General features: G+C 32.3%; 1 protein-coding gene across 1 annotated transcript; it reads right to left on the reverse strand.

The window, feature by feature from the left end:
• Positions 1-4,644: 4,644 nt before the first annotated feature.
• Positions 4,645-7,652, reverse strand: LOC120082576 (methyl-CpG-binding domain-containing protein 5). The gene is made up of 3 exons (XM_039037812.2): positions 7,096-7,652; positions 5,326-5,439; positions 4,645-5,232 (listed from the first exon to the last, which is right to left on the reverse strand). The coding sequence occupies exons 1-3, from the start codon at positions 7,549-7,551 to the stop codon at positions 5,008-5,010; spliced, it is 795 nt and encodes a 264-aa protein (XP_038893740.2). The 5' UTR covers positions 7,552-7,652; the 3' UTR covers positions 4,645-5,007.
• Positions 7,653-16,155: the final 8,503 nt, after the last annotated feature.

The following is a 16,155-nucleotide window of genomic DNA, read 5'->3' on the forward strand; positions in this document are numbered from 1 at the left end:
CCTCTCACTATGTTATCTTTTCTCAAGTCAACGAACTACCTTCACTGATTAATCTTAAGATCCCCTAAGATGGAGAACTCCTCCAAATTTGAATCTTAGGCTCCCCTAAGACTGAGAATCCATTCTTTAGCAGCAATAGCTTAAGCTCCCCCTAAGACAGTGATTTACTTCAAAATGTTGCACTTCAGTAAATGAAGAACTTGCATAAGGGAATGGTCAGCAACAAGCAAGAACACAACGATACACAACAATGATTGTAAAGCAGAAAACATCTTGCTTGATTAACAAAAGCGGCGACCTTAAATTATCAACATAATTTTCCTTTAATAATCAAACCCAAGAAATGAAACAAATCCCCATTTGAAAAAGAAAAATCATGCCACAATAAAAGAAAATATCAGATAGACTAATACAGTTTGAATTTTAGGGTCCCCTAAGACTGAGAATCTCTTCTCTAGCAGCAATAACTTAAGCTCCCCCTAAGACAGCGATTAACTTCAAAGTGTTGTACTTCAACAAATGAAGAACTTGCATAACGGAATGGTCAGCAACAAGCAAGAATACAACGATACACAACAATGATTGTAAAGCAGAAAACGTCTTGCTTGATTAACAAAAGCGACAACCTTAAATGATCAACATAATTTTCCTTTAATAATCAAATCCAAGAAATGAAATAAATCCCTATTTGGAAAAGAAAAGTCGCACCACAATAAAAGAAAATATCAGATAGATTAATACAATTTGATATTTCCAGATAAGGAAAAAATATTATGCGGGAAAATAATCTAATGTCTGTAACCGACGTTAAGATTATTTTTTAGACATATGCAGAAACCAACGTCTTAGCAAAATATGAAGCCAACAAATGAAATCTCCAACACTGACTATTTAAAATTGCTCTGATCAAAGATTTATTATCCACATGCAAAATGCACAAGCTAAGAAAATTTCTTCTATTGTTCATCATTTAGGCATTTCGATAGGCGATCCATATTTTTTCCATTTTCACAAAGTGGTCTATGACTCGAAATGGAAGAAGTTATAAATATGTGCCTATTTGTATCTTTTGGATGAAAGACTTCATTTGAGTTGCGGCGTTTCGTAAATGATGTCTCTCCGTAGAGTGTTTTATTTGGCATCTATTGCATCTTATCTCAAAAGTCACATACTGTTAACATCAATTGCACTTATTTGACCTAAGATTTTATTTTTTTGAATATATAAATTTATTTTGTAAACTAAGAATTGGAAAGTCACCTTCACTATCTTTCAAATTGATACCTACACTCAAAAAGTCACAATGACTCGATAAAAGGACAATATAAAAATTTAAGAAAAATGTGAGGACAAAAAGAATACGTAAAGATTCTCCCTACAGAGTCGTTTTTAATATAGTAGAGATAGAGATATTTATTTTAATCTATAGACATTTAAATTTGAATTATTTTAGTTCGTCTTTCAAAACATTCATTTCGGTTAATTAACTCTTAAAATTACCTTATTTTGATTTTTGAAGTCTCAATCAAATACTCGCTTTTCGAGACAGAAATTTTAAGTTTATCTTATTTTAGTCAGTAAATCTTAAAAAACAAAATATTTCAATAATAAAAAATCAGTCAATTTACTCTTTAGAATTTTTATATATTCTTTAAAAGAACGATAGTGTATATTAAAATGCTAGAATTAATATACATTAAAGTCATGTAGGTTAACCAAGATGAGTATCATTGGTTTGGTTTGAATAATAATAATAATAATAATAATAATAATAATAATAATAATAATATACATTAAAGTGGACCTAGTGAAGTTTATAAACCAAAATTCCATTTTTAAAGGATTATATACGACATTAATTTTTTGAAATTTTAATGACGAATATATATACTGGAAGAGATTATTAGTTTTATCTTTTGAACGATAAAAATTAATGTATTTTATTATATTAGTGATACTTTTATCATATTTGTCTTGTTCTAAATTTCAATTCTAAAAAGATTTAAATTTGTGCCAAATCTTATAATCACGTAAGATTACCAATTTTTTATGAACTGATAAATAAAATGTGGTGCATTTTTAGATCATTTTTGTAAAAGCTTTTTGTTTTAACTCGTTTTTTTCCTTCTCCTCTTTTTGTTTTTTTTAAAAAAATTATGTTTTATTTCGTCATTTATCATCCCAATAAATATATTAAAATATTATTTTGGTTCTTGTACTTTGAGACGGGTTATATTTTAACATATACCTTCAAATGTTCAAACCAAATTTGGTTTTTATACGATCAATAAACCCTAAAAATAATCTATATCAATACTGTCAGTTTATTGTTAATTTTTCTAAAATAATTTAGTTTTTGTTCAATAAACCCTAAAAATAATCAATACCAATATACATTCACATTGTGTCTATTATGGCATGAAAATTATTGCTATTACTATTAACTATTTTTAAACCGATTTTTATAAAAATTAACTTCAAAATTCAAACGACCCATTTTAAAATTTTATTGAAAATATGTAGATTTAATTTGAATCTTTAAAAGTAAGACACTAAAATGAGAGGAAATGAACAAAAAAAAAAAATTGTATTTGAACTACATAAGTATTTGATAGGAACATAATAGTAATCATGAATATGTCTATTATATTTCATCCAATAAAATGTTTATTATATTTATTGTTTTAAAAAAAATGATGATCAAACAGATAGAGATTTAGGTTTCATCCCACATTATAAATCATTTTGTTTAGATGTTAAAGACTACAACAAACATAAGAGTAGATATGAACCTCCGACTTCAAGGAAATTATATTATAAATAATTAATAAATTATAATGGAAGCTAGGGAATATGTTGCCATTTCCCATATATATTGATTTTTTTTTTTTTTTTTTTAGTATAGTTATCAAAGACAATAAAAGAGTCAAAGTGTAGATTATTGAAATGAAAATAAAAGGACCAATTTAGCTGATTGAGTGGAGATGATGACAATGGCCAAAAAGATTGACCAACTCTGTTGACATGTGATATGGAGTGAATTGATGGTATGTTATACATTAGGTTTTACCAAACACCCATTTAAAAAAAAAGCATTTTTATTAATGAAATTATATATGTCAACCTATCATGATTTTTAATCTGTCTTATTTTGTCATTTTCAATCATTATAAAAAAAATTCTTAAAAAAGAACTTCAAATGAATTGAAAATGTCAAAATGAAACAACACAATTTGGAAGATATCACTATTTTATGGGGTAATCATAAAACATATTCTTTGTGTACTTAGTCTATTTTATGAATCATTTTCACCCATTTCAGAAATAATTTTGAACATATATACAAATTCACTAGTTATATATTATCCATCTTGTCCCTTAGCTTTAAAAGAATTTATGGATATGTACAAAATATATAAATCTCAATAGGAATTTAATTTTATTTTTACTCTATGCTTGGTCTCTCAATTTTAATCTTAAATTATATGATGCAATCAACTCAAGATCTTGAGGGTGACAGTAGAGGGTTGGGGTCACGGGGTGTATGTTCTCCCTCTTTGTCAGCCCTTTTTCCCTTCCCAACAATGTCTGATTCGTTGAAGGTGCATTGCTTGAAGTAAAATGTCGATGTAGTTTGGTCTAAAGAAAAAGGCTCAGATGGGTTATTTGCGATCATGATGGTCGACTAATCCTAGGGCTTAGTAAGGGCTGGAGTGTCAATATGCTGAAGGCCAAAGCTGTCTTGGAGGGTCCATATGCAATTGAGCGCAAGTGGTCTTATACCCATCTGCCGCTTGAGGTGGATTCTAATGCTTTGGAAGTTATCAACCTCTTGAATAGAAAAAGAGAGCTCTTTAGCTGATATCATGATCCTCATTAAGGATATTGTTTTTGTTACAAACTCTGTTAATATCTATCACTTTTGTACATCCCTACAAAGGAGAACAAAACTACCAATTCTATTTCAATTCTATTCCTCACATCTTGATTTGGCTGTTCTTTGGTTCCATCGTCTAAAAAAAGGGCCCAAGTACCAACTAATAAATGGGCCACGATTCAACCAACAAATAATCAAATCCATAATAGAGGTTCAAGTTGTCAAAGTGATTTTAGCTCTATGGTAATTGACATAGTCTTCCAATCTAGAAATTGGAGATTCGATCCCATGTTGTAACTACGAAGATGCTACGCAAATATTTTGAACCTTCTAACAAATTCTAATAGGAAAAAAAAACACTTAATCATAAGAACCATAAAATGCTTAAGTTGAAATGATGTCTTAATTAAGAGTAATAATTACACCATTTATGAAAGATTAGGATTTAATTAGATGAAATTGAGAATTTAAGATCAAAATTAGCAAGTTGAGTAAACAAAATGAATCCTTCCTCAAAATTTATTGGGAAAAGAAGAGAGAAATTTACAAATTCACACATAGGTACATAAAATATTTAAAATATATAGAGGCATGATTTGCAAAATAGACAAACTACAATTCTTCCACTTTGTTTTTATTCCAAACCATAAATTTATTCCTAACTCTAGTCTTTATCAATAAAATTGGTAGTTTTCATTAATTCTATGCAACATCAATATTATTACCACAAGAATATCAATTTTGAATCAAAAAAAGAAATACAGATCTAGATCAAAAATGAAGAGCAAGAGCATAGAATCAAAATGAAATAGCCCCTCATTCAAATACATTTGATTGAGAATGAACTGAGCAACCCCTCTTTCCTACACAAATTGGTCACTTCTTCCACAGTCCAAGACATAGTCAGTTAGATAGAGTCATGTTTTTGCAGTAATTTTTACTAACCAAATCTGGTTTTTCACAATACTTCCCCCTCAACCTCACCTGCTCCTTCCAAAGAAAGAAAAAAAAGACCAAAAGAATTGCAGATGGGAAGCCATTAGAGGGAGGGAGGGAGGGAGGATTGTTCTTGCCTGAATGGGTTGGTTGTCCCAAAAAATATCCAAAAGGGATGAAATTGCCTTCAAACTTCAAACTTTCGATCGGCCAAGGAGTTGAAAAGCTCCCACCCATGCGCGTTTAGTAGATTCGCGTACTTTCTCACTGCCGATAAAGGGTGTCCAAGCATCCTTAGAAGGGTCTGTGAGAACCCATTCAACCTTTTCAGGCACATTGAAGAAATCAAAGTTTAAAGGAGCAGATTTAGCATTGCTGGAAGATTTCTTGCTCTTGGGTTCTTCGGAGCCGTCAGTAGACTGCAGAGTTGCAAATCAGGAAAGCGAAAAAATGGATGAGAGATCTGAATATCTCATTGGATGCCAAAGAAGGAATGATAGCTTTCAACTCACCGTCGGATTACCGTCTAATGATTTCTTCCGTTTCCGTAATGTTCCTGTTTCCAGAAAGTAAAGAACCTCGATCTTAGACCGGAATCGACGGTTTGAGATTGGATCAAAGTAGTACTGCAAGGGACATGGGGATAGATTAGATTCTTTTGACATTCTTTACTGTTTGTTTGTTTGTTTAATAAAGATTTAAAACAAGATAACAAGAAAAGGGAGCCTCAAGAAATAAATGGGCCAGAGTATGCTCCCAATTAATTCAGCATGACATGGGAAAAAAAAAAGAACTCAATTCATAAGCATTTTCCATACGACACTCAAACTCAGTTCTCAATAATTGCTATATGGTACTTGCAACTGTACTTAAATTGCTCGTACTTGTTTTGTCTATCAACAATGCCAATGTGGTTTTAAACAAGGCAATTGAAGAAATTGAGGTATAATCCATCTCAAACATGACTTCTAGTGAAGTATCATATATCAAGCACCAAGCACTAGTCACATATCCTTTAAGCTGCACAATTCAAACAAGAGTCCAAATATCAAGTTCAAAGCTATTCATCAACAAGCTTGGAGAGGTCAAATAATCAACACTATCATACAAATTTGATCCCAACCATTTATGGGCTGGCTGGTTATAAACATAACAGTGGAGGTTTTTGTTATTCTCTTTCCAATCATGGTTTCCATCCTAATCAACCAAACTCTGTTATTCTAATTGATTTCATATAAACAATGATGAAAATATCCATTAATATATCCACAAATTGATGTATTCGATATTGATATTAAATATCCATAGATATATCCAATATCTTTTATTAATGTTTGTAAAACATAAAAAATGTCATCTATATAGTCCAATATGAACAGGAATACTAATAACAATATTTATAATTTATTTGGGAGTGAAACAACTAAATTATTAATCTAATAAATTTTATAAAATTCATGATTTATAGAAATATCCGTCGATATCGATATTTTGTCCATATATCCGTAAATTGAAATGTCGACATCGGTATCGATATTTTAATCTTTCCATATAAATGATAAGTAGCTAACTAGTGTGTACCAAAATCCAAAGAAGCACCTAAATCTATATCTAGTTTCGTCAAGGATTGTTCACCATCCAAATAAAAGGACCAAGAAAGTTTGGATTGTTAAATGAGCTCATTCAAAAGCATAGACCAGAACATACTTAAATACTATACACCACGTAAAGGATAGAAAAATTCCCTAAACAAATTTATAGAGAGAGGAAGAGCCTGGTCATGAGAATGAAATGAATTCCTATAGCACACTTCTTCCTAAGGAACTTCTTAATTCCAAATCAGGTAACTCCAAGTGCAATACCCATCAATTAGACACAGAATTTAGCTAGTGATCCATTTTTCAGATGATCAAATCCAGAGTAGTTGTTAAACCCTTCACTACTTGATACACCTCATTTCCCCAAAAATTGATGATTTAACAACAGACAAAGGAATGGTAACTACAATACAAACCAAAGATCAGTTTCAGTAGCACAATGATAATTTATCCGAAGTTCCAAACGTAGTAAAGGTATCACAAAAAATAATTCATAAGTAGAAGGAAAACAGTTCCAGCGATGGTAAACCCCTGTTCTATAATCAGACAATCAAAGAAGTTCAGTAGCGGGAGCCCATGGAATAGAACACAACTTGCAAGGTCAATTAATTACCAAAACAGATTCATCTCCACTTGGAAGAAGAGACTCAAAATGAAAAGTGATAAGAGAAGGAAACAATTCACCTTATCAACAGTTCCAGCTGTAGCACCAGAGGAACGAACTCTATCTTGAACAACCCATCCCGGGGGCAGCCAATTAGGCCTCTCGGACAAGGCAGATTTCAAGGAGGCGTCGGTCGTCCCTCTGGAGGAAGAGGCCGAGAGCGAGACCTTTTTGGTAGCGGGAGAATCTCCATTCCTAGGAGCGGAAGAATCAGGAGGGAGGTTGAAAGAGTTGAGAGGCCCGGCGCGTAATGGAGATCGAGGAGTGGAAGAAGACTCGGCCTTCTTGCGAGGAGTCCGGTCAAGATCTCGGGAAGGTAGGGTTGGGGCGGGGAGGGCGGAGGAGGAGGAGTCGACAAAGGAGCCGGCGTCGAGGAGAGGGTCCGGGGGGAGGTGGTGGGAGAAAGGTAAATCGGGTCGGGTCGGATCTTGACGGGGCCAGTCGGGGTCCGGAAACGAAGTTCCAGAAGCAGACATGTGGGTTGGGGGTTTGGGGGAAGAAGAAGAAGAAGGAAGGAGAAACGGGAAAGAGGACGTTACAAACAGGGCTCATTATTTATTTTCTTTCCCACTTTACCATAATAACAAATAACTATCACTTTTTCTTCTTTTCTCTCTCTCTCTCTCTCTCCAATTCGTTGGTTCTGTTTTATTATGGGCTTTGGCCCATCTCCAACGTTACAAAAATTCAAAATTCATCATTGGGCCATTGGCCCATTTTCTTCTTATTTCTACTTATTTGATTAGGCTACACCTTTACACCACCTCTAGTAACTATTTTATTTTGAGACGACAACATACAAGATCTTAAATATTTTAAGTTTCATTTTTGTCCAATTTTATTATTATTTTAAAAAAATGTCCAAATGATTTTTTAATTACACAAAAAATTAAGGTTCAATTACCTTTTCATTCTCCGCCTATAATTAATTATACAAATTTTAAAAAATGAAACTCAAAACTTTCCTTGATTCACGTGCAAGATTTATTTCAATCAATTTTTTAAAAAAATTCCCACTCGCTCTCTCTTTATCTCTCCACCTTCCTGATAATTTTTTATTGTTGGGATTTCTAATTACTTAAATGATATATATTATATGTATGATGTGATATAAATGAAATTTATGATATATATTGTGTTTTATGTCTAACAATAAATCAATATGAGATTTATATATTATGGTATATTTGATATATTGGTTTATACTGCAATTTAGTCAATCTCTAATTTATAAACGATGATATATTTCATATATTAGTTAACAAATTTTCAAATACCTAATAAAATGTTCTAAGATATATTTAAAATAACTATGAATCTATCATCAAAATCAATAAGTTGATACGTAATACAAATGTAAATAAAAAATAAAATTTTATTAAACATATTTTCTCTCTCCAATTAACCAAAGAAATAAAATCTCAACAAATAATGCATTTTCTCTCTCTAATTAAACAATAATAAAATCTCAACGAATAAATGCATTTTCTTTCTAAAACATTAAGAGTGGTTTGTAAATATGAAAAATTACTCCCAACGCTACATTCTCTCTCTAGCCGCCCACTACATTCAAGGGTATTCTAGTCCGAAAAATCCATTTAATCTTATATACGAAAATATCAAAAAGTTTGTACATTTATGAAATTAAGTTTTGAAAAGGGATTAAATTTATAATAATCCATTTTATTTTTTATTTTTAGTTTTTGAAAATAAAGCATATTTCTTCTCATTTTCTTATAATGTTTTTGCGTCTTTTTTACGTAGAATAGTTGAATTCTTAGCTAAATTCCGAAAAAAAAAAAGTTTTAAAAACTGTTTTTTTTTTTAGTTTTCAAATTTTGGCTTGATTTTTGAAAACATTGATAAAAAGTAGATAACAAATCAAAAAATTCATATGTGAAATGGGAGTTTATAGACTTAATTTTCAAAAACAAAATGGTTACTAAACAGAGTCTTAGCTTTTTAAGTTTTGAGTTTGATTTCAATTTAGTTCTCAATAGGTCGTTGGGCTACTGAGTTGAGTATGTTGGAGTTAGTAAGTTTGTGTTTGGGGTGTAGAATAGTATGTCAGAGTTCCTCGGTAAATGTGAAAAGTAAAGGAAAAGGAGAATATGTAATTACTCGACAAATGTGAAAAATAAAGATAGAGATAAAGATAGAGTTCTTTAATAAATGTGAAAATTAGAAAAAGATGGGACTATAAACTTATTCGATAAATGTATAAATTTCAAATTCAATAGTGTTTGTAAACTTCAAATTTAATAATGTTTACAATTGAAGTTAAGTTGTTTACACCAACTGAAAAAGTTAGTAGGCCAAACGCCCTTAAGTTTCAAAATTTTATATTTTTATTATTGAGATTTGAGTATTGATTCATTTTGGTTCTATGTTCAATATTCATATATTTGACCTTAATTTTTCATTTATTACTCACTTTTGGTTATTGGAGTTAATGTATACTAATTAATTTTAATAGTGATGAAAGATAGTGAAACTTAATTAATTATAATTATTTTTAAATTTAATAGATTGTAATACTAAAAATAGAAAGTGAGTATTTAGCTAAAGTTAAAAGTGTAAATTTTAAAACTTAAGAATCAAAATGAAATAAAACTCAAATCTCGATGGTAAAATTGTACCATTTTAAAACATAAGGACTAAATGAAAAATAAATCGAAACTTAAGAACTAATTATGCAATATTTTGAAATTTAAGGACCAAAAAGAAGTTAGACCCAAAATTTGGAGATAAAAAGTTGTTTTTTTTTTCTTTCATTTATTTATTATTGTTTATTATAAATGTTTTTGGTGTTTATAATAGAATGAGTGGTGTGGTATGGTCTAGAAGAAATGACATAAGTGAATAAAATTATTAGGCCTAAGTTGATACCTAAGAACCACTATGTAAAGGATTTCATTCTCCTCATTGCACCAACCTATACAAATAGAGAGGAAATTAGTGTAACATAAAACCAGCTTTCAAACTGAAAAATAGCAAACAAGAATAAATAAATAAAACTAATCTTTGCAAATATGACATCATTATGATGTATAAATTGCACTTATTCCCAATTTTTTCCCTTTTAGTTAGACTAACCGAAAGATACATGTGATGCACTTGACTTAAGATATATTCATCACTTTCTTCTCGTGAAAAAAATTAAATTGATTGAATTTATTTTTCATTTAGTATGATTGGTAAATGTTTATTATGAATTTAACTAATTAAAGAAAATATTATCTAAAATTGTTTATTTTTTATTTTAAGTTAATTTACAATTTTTGAATGAATATACTTAGAACTCTATTTTGTCATTATTAAATGTTTCCTTTACGAATAACAAAAAAAATTTATTTTTAATTTTCTTGAAAAACTTTAATATCTCTTGTAGCATTTCTTTGACATTTTAAAATTTATATTTAGGCCAAAGAAAAATAAAATGATTCTTATTTCGGAAAGGTCTAATTTTTTTTTTTTTTTTTAAAAAAAAGAGTAAAACGAAAAGTTAAAATTATATTGCTTTATATAAAAAATTGTTTTATGTTATTTTATTTGTGGGAGAAGTACAAAATTGGAAAAGAAAAGCTAAAAAGATTTTAAAAAAAGTACACATAAAACTGTTTTAATTATAAAGAGGTGTGAATGTAATTTCAACTCAACTTACTTTTTCCTTTTTTTTTTCATCCCTCCTTTCATGTTATGCCCCTATGTAAAAGGATAATTTGTTGAAAAGAAAATCTTTAAAAAAAATACAAATAATTAAAGTAAAATGTATAGTAGACTTATTTTTAAAAAATAAGGTGTAAAATGAGGAGCGAAAGTAGCACTTTTTAGGTACTAAAAAAAGTCGTACTAGTAGTACTTTTTAGATATGGTATAGATATAGATTAGAATTTTTCGATCTACATATTTTACAATTAATATTTAAAATATCGATGTCAACAGAAATACCAAGATCTTAATCTTATGTAAATTTTGATAGAAATATCGATAAAATGTCAATTTTTATTGATATTTATAGAAAATTTATAAAAACGAAACATTGAAAAAATAAACTTGAATTATTAAATAAATATTTATAATTTTCAAATAAGTTAACACGTTTATTATTTATGTTATATTTATATAAGTGATATTTTGATTCTTATTCTTTATGTTTCGTGGATTTTTTTATGATATAATTGAAAATATCAATTCACCCCTTATGTTGATATCGAACCTATAAAATGATGCAATTTCATATGTACCCTCACAATTATAGTGTCTTTCTATATTACAGGTTTAAATTCTTAAATTTGAATATAATCCCTTTCTTGGAAAATTTTAAAAAATAACCCTAAGATATGTTCATATTTTACGACTAATACCAAATTCATTAAGTTTTAGTTTTGAATGTAATCTCTTTCTTGGGATCTTTGTTATTGGATTTAATTTGAGATGTAAATTAAATGATCCTCTCTTGATTTAAAGTTTTTATTTGATTTGAGATTTAAATTAATGGTTTTATATTGTATTGAAATTTAGATTTAAGTAAATTATTGATATCGGTTGTTTGAGATTTCAAATAGCCCTTTATGCTTTGGCTATTAAAATAATTTTGCCAATTGTACAATTACAAAGATCTTTTACTATTTTCCGATATGCACAATTGAATTTTGCTACATATCTTGTTATTCTAAAGTATAGGCTCAAACTTGATCCAAATCCAAGATCAATAGAATTAGAGCACTATTTTGAAGCAAGGGTTGCTGGAGTTGATCGAGTCTTGTAGATGATGGGGTAAGCAATCGCTGAGTACTGGATGCTCGGGTGTCGTTTAACGCGTGCGTGCACTAGACGAAGTTTAGCTCAGCAAGCTTCATTGCTTAGTAACTGACTAAACGATCGCGGAGCAAATCGCATGGTAAATTGTTTACCTTTTACCGCATTAAGTGATCACCTAGACGAACAGGCTTTGCAGTCTCATTGTCGTCTAAGCGATCATTTAGCATTTTGCGCTATCGGTAGTGTGCGCTAAGCGATCGTTTACCTGCAGCGTTTACTAAACGATGGTGCTTCACTCGGTGGTTCAAGATTCGGTTCGCCTGTGAACCGATTTGCTCGATGGAAAATGTAATAGATAGAGTTATTTCATTCCGGTTTTGTAAAGGTTTATCTCGGTCCATTAATCTTTGGTTTATTACATGTGATGTATGATTATTTGTATGTCATATGGTATGCACATATAGTAAATCCCACCTTAGGTTATGCATTGGTCATACATCATCTTTTTATTGTAAATGTTATAATTTAGAGAACCGTGATTTAATTATATAAGAGCATACTCATGCATCATATAATATAAGAGTTATATTTATGCATGCATAAAAAACATTGACATACATCATCTTTATATTATAATTGTTATAGTATAAGGGTGTATGGAAAGCATGTTTGTTTGGTTATTACGCGTATATAAAAGTTATGTATAGTAATAACCGAACATTGCATGAAGCATGATACATAGGTTTCTTTATAAGCGTTATAAATACCTAGTTCTACGCAATGTGTTTTAGTTGTATCTTTTTAAAGGTTAAAGAGAAATTAGAACTAAAAGCAATAAGAAAGACATGCATGCTCACTTAGGTTTAATTCATGGTTTTAAAATGTTTAAAACTTGGATGACATAGACCTAAGATCACGGTTCTAATATGATTAGCAACCCTTAGGCTTTAATCTTTTAATCAGTTTAATAGGATTAAATTGACTAATAAAAGATTAAAGTGTAGCAAACTTATCTATAAGGAACGTTTTGTCTAAGGCAGGTTCTCTCTAGGCTGGGGTATTTAAGTTGATGGAAATGTAACACCCCTACCTGGGAACCTACCTAGAAAAGTGAATTAGATAGATTTGATGCATACATGCAAGTTAAGGACAGTCTATTAAAGTGTTTAAATGTGACTACTTGAACTTGTTCATATTTCATAGACAAAATTTATTTATGAGCGGATTTAAAAAAATGACTTAGACTAAAATCAATAGCCGAATTGTCTAGGTTAATGAATCCCTAGGTAGAACATTCATTGGGAGGTACTTGAGGCATATGATGCTTCATTTAAACCTTTCACGTTTCTCCTATATAATCTACACCGTGAGATCTACCCTCGACCTCGTGCCATCCTGGAAGTGTCCCCCTAAAGGATAGTGTTTGGATAGGTGAATATCAAGGTGGATGGAGAGAGTATTCATAGTAAGTGGGAGCGGGAAGTGCGACAACATATCCCTCGATCTCCCTCGTTGGATTGAATAAAGTTTATGTGCATCACCTCGAGGCACCCTGGGAGTGTCCCCCTATAGGATGACAGTTTTGCGTGTTTCTTTATTTGATCTCTTGTAAGAGGATAAGGTTACTTAGTCTCTTGTCCTAATCTGCTTCTTCCCTACGATGGGCTCATTAGGGCGGGACTCTGGCACCACAAGCGAGGGGTCACACTTAGGAACGAAGTTAAATGTTGCTTCATCTTCTAGGACGTTCCATAGAGGTTCGACCTTAGGAACGAAGTCTGCACCTTCTACTTCTAACTCTGCAAAGGGGAAGAAGAAGAAGGGTGGTAAAGGGAAAGGGAAGGCGCCTGCTAACCTGCCACCTGTCGCCCTAAAAAGGCGTCCGCTGCCGATTGAAAAGAAAAAATGTTTCCACTGCAACCAGGATGGACATTGGAAGACGAACTGTCCTTGCTAGCTGAAGGAAAGGAAGGCCGGCAAGACTAAGGCTAAGGTAGATAAAGGTAAATATGATTTACTTGTACTTGAAACTTGTTTAATGGAGAATGATGATTATACTGAATAGTTGATTTGGGCGCTACTAATTACGTTTGTTCTTCTTTTCAGGGGATTAGATCCAGTTGACAGCTGGAGGCTGGTGAGATGACGATGCGAGTAGGCACCGAACACATCGTCTCAGCTGTGGCAGTGGGAGGGATCCAATTATCTTTACAGAATAGGTTTCTAGTTTTAAATGATATATATATTATTCCTGAACTTAAGAGAAACCTTATTTCTGTAAAGTGTTTGCTGCAATGTAAATACATTATTTCGTTTAATGTTGATAAAGTGTTTATTCATAAAAATGGTGTTAATATTTGTATAGCGTATCTAGAAAATAACTTGTATGTGCTAAGACCATTAGCCTTTAGTTCCCTCCATAACACAAAGTTGTTTAAAACTGTCGTAACTCAATCTAAACGTCAACGAATTTCTCCAAAAGAAAATGCCAACTTTGGCACCTTCGATTAGGGCACATCAATCTCAATAGGATTGAGATATTGGTGAAGAATGGACTTCTAAGTGCGTTAGAAGAAAATTCTTTACCGGTGTGCGAATCTTTCCTTGAGGGTAAAATAACTAAAAGACCTTTTACTGGAAAAAGGTTATCGATCCAAAGAGCCTCTTGAGTTAGTACATTCTGACTTTTGTGGTCCTATGAATATGCGAGCCCAAGGTGGCTATGAGTATTTTATCAGTTTTACTGATGATTACTCTAGGTATGGGTATGTTTATCTTATGCAACGGAAGTCTGAATCCTTTGAAAAGTTCAAAGAGTTCAAGGCTGAAGTTGAAAACGCATTGGATAGACAGATTAAAACACTTTGATCGGATCGAGGTGGAGAGTTTTTGGACTCGACATTTCAGGACTATTTGTTAGAACATGGAATCATTTCCCAACTCTCAGCGTCGAGTACACTTCAGTAGAATGGTGTAGCAGATAGGAGAAATAGAACTTTGTTGGACATGGTTCGTTCGATGATGAGTTTCGCTTCCTTACCGGACTTATTTTGGGGTTTCGCAGTGGAGATTGTGGTATACATACTCAAATGTGTTCCCTTCAAGTGTTGCGAGAACACCTCTGGAGATGTGGAACAGGCGTAAAGCTAGATTACGTCACTTTCGCATTTGAGGTTGCTCTGCACATGTGCTTGAGGAAAATCCCAAGAAGTTGGAACCACGGTCGAGGTTATGCCTCTTTGTAGGCTACCCAAAGGTACTCGGGGGGGGGGGGGGGGGGGGGGGGGGTTATTTTTATGATCAATCAGAAAATAGGGTGTTTGTTTCCATGAATGCTACTTTCCTGGAGGAGGATCATATTAGGGAGCACAGTTCACAAAGTAAAGTTGTGTTACGTGAGCTTTCCAATGAAACTACTGAAACTTGAACAAGAGTTGTTGAAGAGCCTACTTCATCAGCAAGAGTTGTTGATGATAGTTCATCTAGTAGGTCGGTTCCACCTCAAGAGTTGAGGAAACCTCGACGCAGTGGGAGGGTTGCAAACTCGCCCGTTCACTATTTGCGTTTCACGGAAATCCTTGCTATGGTAGCAAATGGCGACATTGAGGATCCGTTTCTTACAGAAGGCAATGGAGGATGTTGACAGGGATGATTGGGTCAAGGCCATGGATCTCGGGATGGAGTTGATGTACTTCAACCCAGTATGGGATCTTGTAGATTAGCCTGATGAGGTGAGACCTATAGGTTGTAAATGGATCTACAAGCGCAAACGAGGTGCCGATGGGAAGGTGCAAACCTTCAATGCTCGACTTATGGTAAAGGGTTATACCCAGGTAGAGGGAGTCGATTATGAGGAGATTTTCTCACCTGTTACCATGTTAAAGTCGATCCACATCCTCTTGTCTATTGCAGCTTATTATAATTATGAGATCTGGCAAATGGACATCAAGACGGCTTTTCTGAATGGCAATCTTGAGAAGACCATTTACATGGTGCAACCCCAGGGATTCATAGCCCAAGGTAAAAAACAAAAGGTTTACAAGCTGAATCGGTCCATTTATGGTCTAAAATAGGCATCTAGATCTTGGAACATATGGTTTGATACTGCAATCAAGTCATGTGGCTTTGACCAAAACATTGATGAACCTTGTGTCTACAAGAAAATCATCAACGCTTCAGTAGTATTCTTAGTGTTGTATGTAGACGATATACTACTAATTGGGAATGATGTAGGTCTACTGACTGCAGTTAAGAACTGGCTAGTGACCTAATTCCAAATGAAAGATTTGGGAGAGACTCAGTTTATTTTGGGTATA

The sequence above is a fragment of the Benincasa hispida genome, chromosome 8 (assembly GCF_027475165.1).
Source record: "Benincasa hispida cultivar pf3 chromosome 8, pf3_genome.v1.1, whole genome shotgun sequence".
Taxonomy (NCBI): Eukaryota; Viridiplantae; Streptophyta; class Magnoliopsida; order Cucurbitales; family Cucurbitaceae; genus Benincasa; species Benincasa hispida.

Excerpts from the sequence above, each read along its gene's own strand:
- LOC120082576 (XM_039037812.2), bottom strand. The coding sequence starts at position 7,551 with ATGTCTGCTTCTGGAACTTCGTTTCCGGACCCCGACTGGCCCCGTCAA. Across the intron at positions 5,440-7,095 it reads CAGCTGGAACTGTTGATAAG|TACTACTTTGATCCAATCTC; the intron begins GTGAATTGTTTC and ends TGTCCCTTGCAG. Across the intron at positions 5,233-5,325 it reads CATTAGACGGTAATCCGACG|TCTACTGACGGCTCCGAAGA; the intron begins GTGAGTTGAAAG and ends GCAACTCTGCAG.